Here is a 15,967-nt window from a genome sequence, read left to right as displayed (position 1 = left end):
AAAAGTCTCTTTCATTTGTTTATATGCTGTTCTGTCTTTTGCTGTATGGTACCATCTTTCTTATATTCGTTTACACTTATTGTGTGCTTCTCATACGAAATATAAATATCACGGAAAGCCTAGATCCTCTCATCGATATCAAAGCACGTATAGAAGTAGCAAGAAGGACGTTTAAAACAATGACATCTCTGTTCTGTAACAATCTCATGCTGGTTCTTCTCTATAGAGTGGAAAGCTGGTCCTTATATAGGCAGGCCCTCGAGCAGCTCCGTTTAATAAAATTGGAGCATGCTGCAGGTTTTTTGGAGCAATAGGCTTAACAAAGAAGAAGTTTGGCAAAGAGCCAGAACAGAACAACAATTGCTAACAACAAGAAAATGTTGCAAAATTGCCTATCTGGGGCGCGTATTGCGTGAAGAAAAATACCGCCTTCTCCAACTCATTCTCAAAGGAAAAGAGGTGTTGGTGAGAACATGATGTTGGTTTGTGAGGCTGGTGAGCTTTTCAGGTTGGCTAAAGCTAAGGAAGCACATTCCACAGTAATCGCCAACGTCCGGAAGAAGAAAGTTTTTTTAGAGCATATAAGTGAAAAAGGTAAAGGAAATAAGACATAAATAACAACCACCAGGTGCTGTATACATACACAGAAATACATTACACTAATATTCTAATTTTGGATAGATTCAGTACACTGATGATATAACCTCATATAGTTTCAACATCAAGGACATAGTATTTTCTCTCAGCAATTTGACAAAATATACTTGATTAATAGTTAATAATTTATATAATTATATCATATATATATATAGCTTAAAACATCTGTAATTATACCATATTCTTTAAAATTCCATAATACATCTTAAATATGCCACTTAAGTGCTAAAGTCAACAAAAAGAAAGTCGACAAACCGGTAATGGTGCAGTTTTTGAAACTTTTACCGGCTTTCGACCAGAAAGGTTTCGTAGTTTGGCCGATAGAGCTCGCAAAATAAGTAAAAGTCAGTCTGGACACTTTGTATCAGCGTTTAATAGGCTTAAGTGTGACTTATTTTTAAGAGGCTGGAACATTAAAGACAAGCCACACGAGTCAAACTATAACAGAGATTATTTAGGCAAATTTAAGACTCCATTCCCTTAAACCCCTTAATTAGAGTTTAAGTGTATGGAAGACTTTTAATTAGGCTCAAAAACTTAATATTGTTACCACGCAAATAATTTAACAGTTTTTAAACTTTAAAAGAACACTACAATAACATATCATATAACACAAAATTTCGACAACTTTATCCCACACGTTTAAGAATAAATAGACTTTTGGGTCACATTTAATGATATTTAACCGCATAGACATTCTAAAATATGTTATCCTCTGGAATAAATAGAAAATATTCGATTTAGGGAAACCTGACAGACTCTACTGGATATGTAGAAAGTTGTAACTTGTAACCGAAGAAGCATAGAAAATAATAGAGGCTGCATTTTCCTCTAGCCCAAGTTGAAAACCAGGGCCAGTCGGAAGAAGTTGGAGACCATGATTTTCAACTTCTCGTAAAACGTATACCTATAAGGTTCCGAGTTAAGTTACCCTCAATGAAGATTAAGCGTAACTTATCGGAGCTAAGTAGTGGGAAATTCTTTTAGCCTTTGAACTGTTGCCTGAGTCGTTTTAAAAAAGAAAAATCAGCAAAAACCAATACAGATTCTGTATTAAGTTTAACCGATTTTTCTATGTGGTTGGTTGGGATTCATTTATTTTTCTTGTGGTGGTTGTGGTAGAGGTGAAGGTTGCGGAGGTAACGCCTTCAGAATTGCATGAACTTCCTCTGCCACTGCAGTGAGAACAAACTCGAATTGCTGCTTTGTTGCCACCTAAAATATATAATTTAGTTAGAAAAGTGTTTCGATCAATGGATTACGTTATGGGTAAAGTAAGAATAAGTGTTAAACGATCGAGTTAAACCTAGGTTCACCCGGATATCAGTATTCAAATTATACAAGGTGTCTCAAGTTTGATGGCTTTACTTAATCTCCAAAACTAGCAAAGATAGAGCAATACGGTTTTTACAAAACTGTACTCAATTTTTGTAAAACGAACGACGACGCAGTCGTACACAGCTGCCTCCATTTCTGAGCTACAGGAGGATCTTAAATACAGGGTGGTCCAGTTTTAAATGTCAATAATTCACCATTGCATGGCCCATAAAAAATAATGTGACATGCATTATGTCATTTTCCTGAAAAATACTTTCTAAGAAAAATACAGTCCTTTAAATTTTCGTGTTTTTTGTCATAACTGTCAAATCGTTGGAGCAATTTTGATCAAATTTAGAACAAGCACTTATGAAATTAATACTTAATATGAATGACGTTTGACAAAATTCTCCAGTAACGTAGATACAGGAAGATGGTTTTTATGTTTCTGCCTGATTCTCTACGTCACTGGATATTTTTCACAAATTTCAATTTTTTTTACTTTACTTATCCAATTTGACAAAATAAGTACCTCTTATAAAATTCTGATTTGAAGCTTCGTTTACGAGATAATTGAGTTGTTACGTTCAATGACCCAAAATCAACCCAACTTAACTTAAAAATTGTCTTGAAAGCAGTGAAAATTTACTTAAGAAGCTTAAAAAATGTCTTTGTAGCCAGTTTTCATAGTTTCCAGACAAATTGAAAGACCAGAAAGACCAGAAACCAGTAAGTTTACTTTGAAGGTGAAAATTGACTTAAAAGGCTTAAAAATTGTCTTTTGACCAGTTTTCATAAATTGTAAGATTTTAGCCTTGGCAATTGACTTAAAAACTGTGAAAATTTACTTGAAAGGTTAAAAACTGTCTTTGTAGTCAGTCGTTATAGTTTTCAGATAAGTTGAAAAACTTTAGTAGTGAAAATTAGGTTGTAGTCATGAAAAACTACTTTATCTACAATTTTTTACTACAAATTCACACATTTAAACCTTGAAAATGGACTTGGACACCAAAAAGTAACTCTAAACCAATGAAAAGTGACATCAAAAGCTTAAAATTTCCATTTAAAGTAAGTTTTCATAAGAGAAACACAATTCGACAGTCAAGAACAAATTCGCCTGTAAAGCTCACTTGAAGTGAAAAAATGACTGTTTTAAGCACTTTTTTGGAATGTTCATTAAATTTCCTATCTAATAACATAAAAAAACAGTACAAAATCACGTAAATTCAGAAAGAAAAGTGGTGTCAAAGTTTGATGTGCCAGAAACACAATTCGACAGTCAAGAACAAAATCGGCTGTAAAGCTCACTTGAAGTGAGAAAATGACTGTTTTAAGCACTTTTTTGGAATGTTCATTAAATTTCCTATCTAATAACATAAACACATCGTCTTAAATACAGGATATTGACATTAGATTGATAAAAATTCACTTGAAGACTAACTTTTCAGGCTTGTTTCCTTTGCTTTTGATGTTCTTAGAACTCTGGACTATTTTTAGGGCTTTAAAACTGCTTTCAGCTAGGAAAATCGAGTTTTAGGGTTATCTTCACCAAGTTTTTGACATAGCAGACTTAAAAAACTATTTTTGCATTTTCAATAGGCTTAAACATGCCATTTCACGCTTTGTCAGTATTAAATTGACTTCTAGACGCTTCAGTTTGCTTTAAGACTGGAAAATCGAATTTTAAACAATTTTTTCTAGTAAAAGTTATGTTTCAGACTCCTCATTGATGAAAGTAAACAATTTTGGCATTAAATGCTACGATATTAGTCTTAAACACTAATTTTTAGAATTAAATTAGTCTAAAAATTCGGATTGTCACCAGTGTTTAATGGAATAAAAAAAATCCTGATTTTTTACTATTTTCAGTGTCAAAAATTAACTCGTAAACCTCACAGATGACCAGATTTGAATCCTTTTGAACCATTTTAAAGTAAAAAATACAATAACCCAAGTAGACATTTTTGTCAATTTTGAATAGTATCCAGTGAGCGTAGAAAATAAAGACTATCCCCCTATATCGACGCATTTAAACAATTTTGAAGATCTGTGTCTTCCTTAGGAAGCGTTCTTCAGGAAAATGACATAATGCATGTCAACTTTTTTTTTTGATTGGCTATCCATTGGTGAATTATTGACATTTAAAACTGGACCATCCTGTATATGTCAATTGGGAACCTCCCTCGTATACTCCTTATTATTAGTAACGCAGAAAAGCTGCAAATGTCTTCTCATAGTAAATTTGACGTCGAATCCAAATATCTAATCCGTTTTCTTTCTGGAACACATCGTTTTTAAGATTCAAACTCTCTAAAAATGGAAAACATTCAAAACCAAAGTCTTAGAATTCCATTGGGGTGCATGAGATCAACCCCGGTAAATGCCTTGAGAGCGGAAGCAGGAAAGTTAACACTCGAAACTAGGAGACAATTACTTGCCAACAATTTTTGGTAAAAAATAATCAAAATAGAATATCATCCAATTATCCCAATGTTAACAAGTATATTAAAATACACACAAAGAAATGTCAATTATTATAAGGGTGAAGAAGTCCCATAATTGGTGGAGTCTTACAAAAAAAATTAATCCATACAAAAGTTCCACCCTACCATGCTGTGAAACTAAGGAAGGAACATCTTTATATACACAGATGGTTCAAAAAAAGACGGTCGCTTGGGATATGCAGTATATTGCCCCACAAATAACCACAGCTACACTTCACGCTTACCAAATAAACTGGATATATGTTCAGCAGAGATAGTGGCAATAAATGAGGCTGCTAACTATGCAATGAAGAAGAATATCAAGAAGCGTTGCGTTAGCTTTGATGTAGTTGCCAACTGTAGAATGAAATGTTGAACCAAACTTAACAAAGTCGGACTTAAAATTCACTTGTACAACCCGCTTTCAAATTCAGGGTGGCACAATTAAACTCGACACTAAACCGAAGTTGTAAAACCGGACCTAAGAGCCATATTGTTCATTATTGGTACACAGTTCTTTAACCCGACGAAAACGGTTTTATCCAGTTAAATAGCGAATCGTGTACGATCTTAATAATATTTTGGACTTTACCCAGATCTTTTATCTCTTATCCGGGTAAACTTAAGTTTACCTTCTATTCCATTTACCCGTATACTTACCATTCTTGGCCTTTGATCTCTTAAATGCTCTAAAGTAGCTGCTATATCAATTTCCTTTGCTCCTTTTGCCATTCTGCTTAAAACCATGTCGATGAGACAATAAGTGCCAGTCCGTCCCGCTCCATCGCTGCAATGTACCACAATCGGGCATGATCGACCACGATACGATTTATTCACTTTGCGCCTGCAAGAACCACCTGATAACGTAAAACCTAATTGAAGTACCTCAAAAAAACGCACCTGAATTCTAAAAGAGCTTTGGTGGATGCGGGAACTCCTGCTTCAGGCCAAGACAAGAAATGGAACTGAGTGACCGTTCTAGTTTCTCCGGTTTTCACGTTCTTCAAGTAGAAACTCCTAACCAGGTAATCGTCACACCAAATATGTTCGCTAACCAGATGTACTTCGTAGATGTGGTACACTTCCGATCCTGTAAATTTCCATTTAAATGACCCTCCAAAAAAAGAAAATAAAAGGGTATAACCTTCTTCAGGCCAATAGCGATGACACATGGCAGTTCCACCTTCAGTAAGTCTGGTAAGCATCACAATCACTACAGCTCCTTGTTCCCAAATCAGTTGCCAAAAATCTGGAGCGGTTTGTGGGAGCGGTCCTTGAGTAGCTATATAAGCTGGATTTCTGCACAGAAACATGTAATGCCAAATTTTATATACATGGTAAAAAACCACTTTATTATTATGGTATTATCCTTTGCTTAATAGTTACTGACTTTTTCTAAACAAAATATCACTTACCTGGGATCATGATCAGTGATACTGGAAGCATTGATGTAATCTGATCCGTTACCGTTTGAAAGTTCGTTCAGTACGACCCTTGCATGATCATACGGCACTACTTCAGTATATCGATTTTTCCCTACGTTTTCTTTCTTCTGAGCAATGGAAGTTTCACATGGTTCAGCAACGTAAGCGCACAATGCTATCCACTCCTGATCTAAACGGTCTTTGTTCTTCAGATGGTCTTCCATGTAACTTAACACCATATGACCTAAATAAAGGACCAACTTGGCAATGAAGTAAATACATTCAGTTGTAGCAAAATACCTGTAGAAATATCCATATTGTGGAGAGCCGGTTCCTCACTCCATGATGACGTACTAGAACGACTGGAAGGGCTTTGTTCCGATTCACGTGACAAAGAAGTAATACGACCTTAAGAAAATCTAATTAGTCCTGAGCGTTACACGTTAAAAACTTTCACCTTTATCCTGTAACCCATCAGATGACTGACCCTTAGTGGCCATTCGAGCCCTACACAAATCCTGGTAATCTTTGCTGGCTTCGGTGTCCGGTTTGGTCAGGCCTTGCAACTTTTCTCTAGACTTTACGTGACGTTTGATCAAAGCTAGAATAATCGTAGCCAAAATGAGGGCTACAAGAACCCCACAAACCAGCGATATCACAATCATCTGAGTATCCTGGTTGATCTTTCTGAATACGACGTCTTGCATTTTGTCCTTGCAAAATTTAATACCATTAAGTTTACAAATTGTAGATTTGGTAATAGTTACTACCTTATTTCCCACTCCAACCGATACAATTTCTAACTGTATCAAACTATCCAGGTCATCCTTGATTTCTTCTGCAATATTCAAATTTAACTTAAGTACATTGTACACATCATCTTTATTTTAAATTACCGATTCGTTGTGCTACGTCATTGGCGTTAAAACCACGGATATTATTGGGGAGAACTTTGAAGCGCACTGATTTATTGCCTACTCTAAGATAATTAAACAAAAAAATAAATTCACACCGTAAACACACAAATTGAGTTACTTACGTGGCATCAGAAAAATCTTTACTTTCCAAGTGCAATAAATTGGAAATGTTGGCAATAATCGCCTTTCCTTGCCTCCAGTTTTTAAGAATATCATTAAACTCCACGTGCACGTACTGTCCACTATCATCTTCATAAACTGGTCTGGAATCTTCCAAATAGCTAGGATTAGGGTTCACGCCTCGCGGTTCTTTTTTCATCATTGAAGGAATAATGTCGTTTTTTGAAACCACTAAAACACCAAACTCAATGCGAAATTAAAAGCAAAAAGTTTTCAAAAACCTGGTTTCGAAATGGCAGGATCGAATGGTGGTCCTGGTTTTTTCACATCCAGTCTTTCCGGCCTCTTAAACCCCAAATTGTACCGGTCCCATGCAGTCAAGTCGTCTCTCATGGCTATTTCACGTTGTTGATCTTCTAGATAAATCTGTTTACTGACCTATCAGTAAATCAATTAAATCAGCTTACCAAAATCCTCTAGAGTCTCTGGTTCGGCTCCGCCTTCCGAATAAAGCACCGGCTTCATTTTCCACTTTCTGTTAAAATTATCGTCTTCTTCCTGTTGCTTCTGCTTAAGTTCCCTAAAAATCTCCTCCCTAGGGCCAATGAATTCCAGGTTTCTTTCATTGAAGATCAGGTCGGGCATTCCACTACCATATTCTGTTGGGCCTAGATTAGAATCTTTTTCAAAGTAAATCCTCGGTTCTGTCAGTTCTTCGTTTAAATTTGTATCACTTAACTCCCAGCTATCTTTAAATCCTTCAGTTCCTTGGGGTAAGTTATTATATGATTTAGAAGTTAAAAGTTGGTTTAGAAGCAGTTCATTAGGGGGTTCTTCTTCTGTAAACTCTAACTGTTGCAAAACCTTCGAAAGTTTCTTATAATTAGCTGGACTGAGATATGTCCTTACTTCCTTCGGTGTCATCTAAAATGGAACTGCAATTTTACTTGACAAAAAACACTAAAGTGACTAGTACTTGAGTTTGACTGAGCAACTTAATTAGGGCATAGATGTCTTCATCGCGGACGTCGTCTTCGTCTAAGATTGATCTTTCTTCTGATTCCTGGTTACGAAGAAACTCTAAAGCATCTTCAGGATTTTCGTTGTTGGAACGGCGATACTTTGGTATACCGTAGCTATTTAATATAACATTTATAAAAGTGATTTTTTTTTAAATTTTTTTGCTATACCGGCTATCGAAAAACGGAGCAATTGATCTACGACGCATTGGCGGAAGTAACTCTCGTTTGACCATATTATTGTATTCCAACAAAGGATCTTGCATGTCGGTTACTATGTAAAAAAAGTAGCAAAGTGAAAAGTACATCAAGCTAGATCCAACGTACGTTCGATTGCTTTTCCGGGTCCTAATATTTTTCTACGTAGCTCCTGTTGTTGCCTGGCGGTATCAATGGGAGGATAATACACCTCGTCCGCGAAATCAGCATTAGGATTATCAACGCTGGGGGTGTACTTAATTATAGCCACCTCCTGCGGATTTAGTTCTTCCTGACCCTCTAAAGCTCTCAACGCGCCTTCCAAATCGTTGTCAGAAAACTCAATGCAAGAGTCCAGATCAAAATCCGTTCTAAAATTAATCGATGTATTTTTTACGATTGTATTTATAATTAAGAAAGTGCCAAGCGCAGATCGATAAAAATTATTCATTTTCAGTTAAGCAATCAGTTAATGCATTCCTTTTTAAACGTAAATCTATATTGAAGTTTATTAAGTACTTACTCTTCTTTAAGCGCATATAGCATCCCCTGAAGACGACATTGAGTGTAAGAATGGCCCCATCGGTATCCTAGGGCGAATAGCCGACGCAGTTCTTTACTCAAGTCGTGTAATTGCTCCTCGGACAAACTGTACCTACATTTCAAATCAATTTTTATAAACAGTACAATTCGATTAACAGTTTTTGTGTAGGAGTTTTATTAACTGCGGGAGTTGTTCGACGTCGACGATAAATGTCGATTTTATGTATTAAAACCGGGGAACATTAAAATCCAATTTTTCAAATGCATTCGAACATCCGGTAATCACAATTCGATATTATGATGTGTACTTTATTAAATTGATTTTCAAATGGGATTTAGAAAATTCTGTCAATAATACCAGTGTGGCAAATATAATTATTTTTCGTTTGAACTATTACGTGCAGTATACACCCAAAATAGTAAATATTAGGTTGATTTATTGTTACCTGTATATCGAATCTTCATCGTAATACCCATCAGCAGGTAGACATTGTCCAAAGGCAAAATCTAAAAATTAGTTATTATACCTGTTATTAGTTAATTATTCTAATGTTCTAATTATTCTATTCTAAACGGACATTAAAGTTGTATGAACATAACTCGGTAATCCCCATCGGTTTGACGATATCTCCAAAACTGACAGAGTTAACCACTTTTTTGCAAAAAATCGAGCTGTGTGAGAGGTACGTGAAATCTGACTGCGGATTTGGGATTTTTCAATAGATTTTCAGGTACAGCAATTTATTGAAATGATTGAACCTACTAATTGCTCAGAAATTTAACAAAAGACGAACTAGTAAGAGAAGGTCAGAAAAATGCGTTAAAATGATCGCTCAGAAAATTTAAAACAAAGCTATTTGATAAAAAAAAAGCTGGAAAATGTTCGGAAATAATTAAGTTTGGTCGAAAAATTTCAAAAGAAGAGCAAAACACTGTGTTGATATGACTAAGATGGCTAATTGTTCGGAAATTGCAAAAGAAGATTCATTGACTACATTGGCAGCAGGATATTCTCATTTTTAGAGTTTTTTTTATATGCGTGCTTAAATAGGGCCCTGTACACAGTAGACATTAGCTGATGTTGATGTTGGTTTATTAATTGGAAGATTTCGCAGAGTTTCAGACTTTTAAATTATAATGTTCATAATTTTTGAAAAGAAGGGACAAATAGGCATTATATCTCATTGCCTCAATCCGTCACTCAACTGTATGTGGCAAGAGGTAAGGCTATCAAATTCTCCATAAATTCAAGTTGTTTTGCTGAAGGCATCAAATTTCAAAATTACTATCACATTGATGTCTTCAGCATACTGGTCATGCTTCCTGTCCAATTAAGTATGCTCTTATACAAGTTTACACACAGCGGCAAAATTAGAGTAACGGTTAAAATTTAGACTTAGTTTAACATCAATTTCCTCTTTAATCCTTCTTCAAAAAACAATTTAATTTTACTCCCACTGTCTCCTATGGTGGAGTCTCAGTGATGGTCTACGGTGAAATATGCTTAGGGACACGAACAGAGTTGGTGGTTGTTAATGAAGGGCTCCCATACCGGAGAAAACTTTTTGCTAATGCCCGCCCTCACAAGTATCGTTGTGTCTCCAACTTTTTGAATGTCGTCGGAACAAATATATACTCTGATAAAGCAAGGAATGGAAACATAATCATTTTTTTCTAGGATTAGAACAGTTGGCAGTGTGCACTGTGCGCTTTTTTACAACTGTGCGTAAAGAGAATCATTACATAACAAATAATAAACGTAATTAGCTATTTATACTGGGGTCGTAGGTAAACTACATGAATAGTGAATTTCTACTTACCGTTGTGGCACCATTCATCCTCGTGGCAGATGCGTTCGCTGAAGAGACAACCTATAACAAAATTTTAGTTTGTTGGTAATGTGCAATTCACAGAAGATGTGAAAAAAGACTAATCTTATAATGAGGTTCTTTAAAAGTAAATTGTATTACTCACCAACGCTGCCTTCAGCTACTATTCCAGGTGGGCCTACCACAGCCAAAATCAGTAGTAGCAGAATAATTCGAAGTTGTGGCCCGGGCCACGGCATGGCCTACAACAAAGAAAAAACAGTCAAAGTCTGACCACTTTTTTAGTTAAACCTAATTTTTTTTTAAAAAAGAACAAGAATTTGTTTGATAATCATTTTAAATGCCAAACTGACCAATGTCAGGTTCGTCAGCTGTAAAATATCGACATTTAAAGCCTCGCTGCTTTCCTTTATAAAGTAGAATTTAATCTTCTTCTTCTTATTCATATTTAAGATCTCGTTTTGTAGGTGTTTCTGGATCAGTTCCTGGGAGGTGGACTGCCAGCTGTCCTTCCATCTATTAGGTGGTCTTCCGAGTGCTCTTTTCCTTATTGGTTTCCCTTCAAGTGCGATGTGTGGCAGTCTTCCCTCTTCCATTCTTCTCACGTGAGTGTACCAATATCTGTTTCTTTGTCTCCCCCATCTTACGATATCTTGCACCCCACATTGTTCCCTAATGTCAGTGTTCCTAATTCGGTCTATTCTTGTTTTTCCCAGTATAGTCCTGAGCGTTTTCATTTCGGCTTCTCGAAGCATTAGATCTGACATTTGCCCAAAAATAATAATTCCGGTTCTTTATGAAATGGAGGCTTAGATACCATTGTTTGATCAAAATGGATTTTTAAGGAATGGAAATAATATGATGATACATACCTACTCACTAGATTTAAAAGAAAGTATAAGTTGATGTTTGGTTTCAGCAAATGAAATAGGTAACATAGAAGACACTGAAACAAATGTAGTTACTTTATTAAATCAACATCAACAAGACCCAAACCAACATAAGCCTTCGAAAGTCAAAAAACAGACAGTAAGTGCACTGCAGAAGCTCATGAGCCAACTGGAACGCAGAAATTTGCACACAACATGATTTGACAAAACATTTAATCAACATCAGAAATTGATCCACCGACAAAAATTGATTTAAAGGCAGAAGATTGTAACACTAAATATCAAAATCTCTTGAAAAGTTACAAGCCATTAAAAAAAAACAGTACAGCAGTGGAGAAGGAGCAATAAATTGGGAGTATCCAGAACTGTTTGATCAAGTCTTCTATAAAACCACCAAAAAAATAATTTACTGGATACTTTGGAAGAATGTGGTAGTTTAATTCAACCTGTTAATAACACTGATGTGAGTTATGCAAGTATGAACTTAAAAGTAGAAATAAATATTAATAATAAATCATCGTCGCTGTATTCACTAGATGTTGGAAATTGTCTTCTATTGGCCTTTAAGTTACTGACATACTGACACTCATCATACTAATTGTATTGAACTGAACAACAATGTCAAACACTAAGGCCCGATGTCAGAATCACAATTGAGAAACTTTACACTCTCTTGAGCAAAAACTGAGGCCCTGAGTTGCTCAAGTAAGGAACTGCTAAGGAGCTACTGAATGCAAATTTGCCATTAAAAGTATTTGTTCTTATGAATGTGGCCAAAAAAAGTTGGGTTATATCGTTATATGTAAGTCTCAAGAATTTTTCGTACCTAGTATTTTTTCCGCACCGTTCAGGGAGGGTGTATAATCCAAAAATTCGAAAAAACCACCCATCCTATATTGTTGTTGAACAGTATTGTTTCAGGTATAACTTATGGTATGGTAATTTTATATAATTTTGTAGGGGATATTTCACTTAAAACAACTTATTACAACCTAGTATAATTTACTTTGGACTGTGTAGAACAACAAGAAAACAGAAATTTATTCTGAAAAAGAATTGTGCTCAATTCTGGCATTAGTCTGAGGTAGTAAAGAGCATCTCTTTCACAACTTTTTGTTTCTGAATACGAAATTTTAAGGTGAGAAGCAAAAGACCAAAATATGAAGAGTTCCTCAATTGTGATTCTGAATTTGGGCCTAATTATCATCAGAAAACAAAAAAAATTTAAATCAAAGGAATCAGGTTGACATTAACATATGATATATCCATGACAGCCAAAGAAACCGAAGTGTTGTGTTAAATACTATAAAAAATGCATAAATTAGGTTTGTAACCCGAATTTCCGGCTTAACTTATGGGTTACTTTTGAAATTTGCCCGATAAGTCCACATGTGCATTAGCATTTTGAGATTGCAGTACCGTTTAGTGATTGGTCAAGAAAAAGCAGAGGAAAAACCATAAACTACTAACCATCAGCGTCATACGAATAATTCTCCACCCTCCTATAATCCACACTTAACTATAATTTTCTGAATTTGAAATTTGGTGATTTAAATTACCGTAAACGTTTCTAAAAAAAAAGCCAACGATGAAAATACTGCTATCATCCCACGCGTATTTTCATGGTCCTTTTAGTATTGATTTTCACGCAAACGTGGAAAGACAGAGGTAAGCGTCAGCACGCTAACAAGTGTTTTTTTAGGGTGCTGAACGATGACGTATTATTGCTGGTTATCGAAAAATAATTACATAACGTGTGAATGATTATTAATCGGATAATTATTATTATAACAGATAACGATTGACAGGCAAAATGTTATAGTTACTTCAAGGAGCTCAAACACTCTTTTTCTGTCAAATAATTTGTGATGTTTGTAATATTAATACTTTGGCAATGTTATAAATAATATTTAACCAACATGGATAGAATAATCATCATTAAACCGAACGTAAACTAGGTCACAGATAAGTATACTACTGACAAACTTACGTTAACTTGCAACTTTTTATTAAAACTTCCAGTTTAAACTATAGAAATGAACCATTAACTTTAGCTATATAGAAAACTCTCTTGTAACTTCATCGCCCGACACACTAAACGAATAAAATCAATGTTTTAATGTCCCGCATGATAAAAACACAACTTTATCATACCTACATGCTTTCGATAACGGTTTGGTCTGTATACTTCCTTTTTTGTGTGTCATGTTTCATATAAAGTGTTGAAAAATTGGTGGCACTACAAGATGTCAAATTTTTCAGGCACCCTGTACAGAACTTCCAAAGTTTAACCACAAATTCTGTACATTTTGGTGATTCTTTAACACATCTCTTGTGCATTGTTCTTGCGTCCTTTGTTTGTATAGGTTTATACATTTGACATCAAATACCAAGGATTGCAGACCAGATTTCCAAAATAGAACTGAAGTGAGATGTACTTAAAAGCTAACTGCTAAGAATTGTGTTTTTTTTTGTTATTGTTACAACTTTAGTACATATGCAAGAAGCTGTGTAAAAAGAAAAAACAAAAAAACTACGTATGAATGAATATGGCCTCAAACAGGTGGGTGTTCAACGTGCAACGTATTAAATCATTTGAGTCAGTTCACTCATTTGTCCCCAAACTATTTAGTGCAACAGGAAAAGTGATAGCAAAACTAGAAACTTACCAGAACGATTCCACAATTAAAATCCGAACATTATAAGCGAAAACAAACTGGTTCCCATTCCGGGAGGTCCCTAGACAGGATAAAAGCTCTTTCTGTTTGGCCGGTTTTTGCTAAAGCGTCGGCGTCGGGACGCGCGTAGCAAAGGCGTCCGCGTAGGCGCCACGATCGATCGACGCCGGGCCGGGTCGACTTGCGGGGGTCGGGGCTAGATTTGCATCGAAAGCCCTAGGATTTAAACATTATTATTGAGGGCGTATAAAAGAAAGTAATCTTAATTTAAATGTACAGGATGTCACAAATTTTGGGTATCTCCAAAAGTAACAAAGGAAGAGCAATGCGGTTTTTGCAAAGAAAGGAACGATGGAGGATTCGTACCTTCCACAGAGGTCCCTGTTTCTGAGCTACAGGAGGATAATTTTGAAAATATGACAGTTTGGAATCCGCCCCGTATTTTTTTTAGAAAAGTTAATGTAAAATCCATTTGTAATGAGTCACCCATTGCAGATTTTAAATAAGCTAAAAATTACCAAGAAACACTATGGAGTTAAATTGAAAAACCACGTAGAAATTCCGTTTTTACACTTTTTTGATATTTTTTTAAATAACCGAGTCAAGCTTGGTTGTTTATTTGGTTCTTTAAAACAAGTTCTGGTGCTTTGACGCAGTTTTTAGGGAATATCTCCCTGAGGAAGCCCTTTAGGGCTTAAGTACCTTAATGCAATCTTGTTGAAGATAAAATTTTCTTTCTCTTCATACACTTTTTTATATTTTTTAAATAAACGTGTAACATTTCCGCTATTTTGACATGTTTCAATTGAATTATTTATTACAACCGGGTTTTTCAAGGTCACGTGATTTTGTCTAATTTTTGTTTTGACTTTTCTATTGTCAAAATTACATTACACACGCCACCGCCCTCTGTACAAGAAAGCCAAGAAGGTGCATGCCAAAAATTCCAATATGGCCGAAATAGTGGTTGACAGTTTACATTTGTTTGTATTGTGGAAATTGAGTTTTTCGATGATTAAATTAATTTTTACGGTTTAAAGTCAAGACTTGGGATTACTTGCCAAAGTAATTTTTGTTTGCTATTATATATTGTTGTTTATATGTTTATTGTTCTAGTGAAAGTGTAGTTTGTGTTGATTTTATTGTGTTATCACTATTGTTATTGTTCCTTCATTGTTCTATAATTTGTTGTTGGTTTTTTAACTTAAATTCTATTGCCTCTACAATATGCCGTCCACTTGTTGTTTGCCAAATTGTAAAAGCAATTTGGTGAAAGGCCCAAAAGTGTCAGTCTTTTACTTTCCAAAAGACCCTGCTGGAACCCAACCGTGGTTGAAAGCTTTGAACTGGAATGATTTTACTCCAACACAATACTCAATGGTAAGTACAATATGCGTTCTCATTCAGTAAACTTATTGCCTCGTACATACATAGGTATGTGAGTTACATTTTGAGGCCGCCTGCATTTTGAGAGCAACAAAAATGTACTCTGAAGAAACAGGACAGCTTTTAGAAGTTCCATTGGCACATTTACATTTTAAAAGAAAGGTCTTGGTAATAATATAAAACCCATTTACCAGTTTTGCTTACCTAGCTTCAAGGATTTCCAAATTTTCTTTGATTGAGCAGTTTTCACATTAGTTTGTTGTACTTTCCAGGACAAAGGGTTTTAACCAAACTTGCTTTGGCTGGACTTTATTGGGTATAAAAAGCCATATCTATACATATCTGGATCAGGAATGAAGCGTTCTTTGATTTTTCACTATCAACTACACGAAAAAATAAAAAAAAACATTATTTTCTACTGTATCTGCATAGGTTTGTGTACAAAACGAAAACCGCTAACGCCGCCATTAAAAGTAACATTCTAGGCTTTCTTGTACTGAGGGCGG

The 15,967-nt window shown here is 35.3% G+C and overlaps 1 protein-coding gene across 3 annotated transcripts; it reads right to left on the bottom strand.

The window, feature by feature from the left end:
• Nucleotides 1–614: 614 nt before the first annotated feature.
• IA-2 (tyrosine phosphatase IA-2) lies at nucleotides 615–14,221 on the bottom strand. 3 transcript variants are annotated; one of them, XM_081984681.1, is made up of 20 exons: nucleotides 14,067–14,221; nucleotides 10,653–10,749; nucleotides 10,499–10,549; nucleotides 9,125–9,185; nucleotides 8,659–8,790; nucleotides 8,265–8,506; nucleotides 8,109–8,211; nucleotides 7,895–8,054; nucleotides 7,386–7,842; nucleotides 7,200–7,334; nucleotides 6,921–7,149; nucleotides 6,778–6,860; nucleotides 6,652–6,719; nucleotides 6,339–6,594; nucleotides 6,182–6,289; nucleotides 5,873–6,125; nucleotides 5,602–5,756; nucleotides 5,358–5,547; nucleotides 5,118–5,301; nucleotides 615–1,872 (listed from the first exon to the last, which is right to left on the bottom strand). In XM_081984681.1, the coding sequence occupies exons 2-20, from the start codon at nucleotides 10,744–10,746 to the stop codon at nucleotides 1,753–1,755; spliced, it is 3,081 nt and encodes a 1,026-aa protein (XP_081840807.1). In that variant the 5' UTR covers nucleotides 10,747–10,749; nucleotides 14,067–14,221; the 3' UTR covers nucleotides 615–1,752. The 3 variants fall into 3 exon arrangements, with proteins under 3 accessions (XP_081840807.1, XP_081840809.1, XP_081840808.1); XM_081984683.1 differs by having other exon boundaries at nucleotides 7,200–7,331; XM_081984682.1 differs by lacking the exon at nucleotides 14,067–14,221 and adding an exon at nucleotides 13,388–13,463.
• Nucleotides 14,222–15,967: the final 1,746 nt, after the last annotated feature.

The sequence above is a fragment of the Ips typographus genome, linkage group LG8 (assembly GCF_016097725.1).
Source record: "Ips typographus isolate SLU linkage group LG8, UJ_Ityp_2.0, whole genome shotgun sequence".
In the NCBI taxonomy this organism is placed as follows: domain Eukaryota; kingdom Metazoa; phylum Arthropoda; class Insecta; order Coleoptera; family Curculionidae; genus Ips; species Ips typographus.
The sequence above is the reverse complement of the archived record's forward strand: the minus strand, read 5'-3'. Positions and strand labels throughout refer to the sequence as shown.

Bases quoted from the DNA above. Each gene is read 5' to 3' on its own strand.
- IA-2 (XM_081984681.1), bottom strand. From the start codon at position 10,746: ATGCCGTGGCCCGGGCCACAACTTCGAATTATTCTGCTACTACTGATT. The intron at 8,507-8,658 runs GTAAGTACTTAA...GATTAATTTTAG, and splicing joins CTATATGCGCTTAAAGAAGA to AACGGATTTTGATCTGGACT. The intron at 7,150-7,199 runs GTTTTTGAAAAC...TTGGTGTTTTAG, and splicing joins TCCTGCCATTTCGAAACCAG to TGGTTTCAAAAAACGACATT.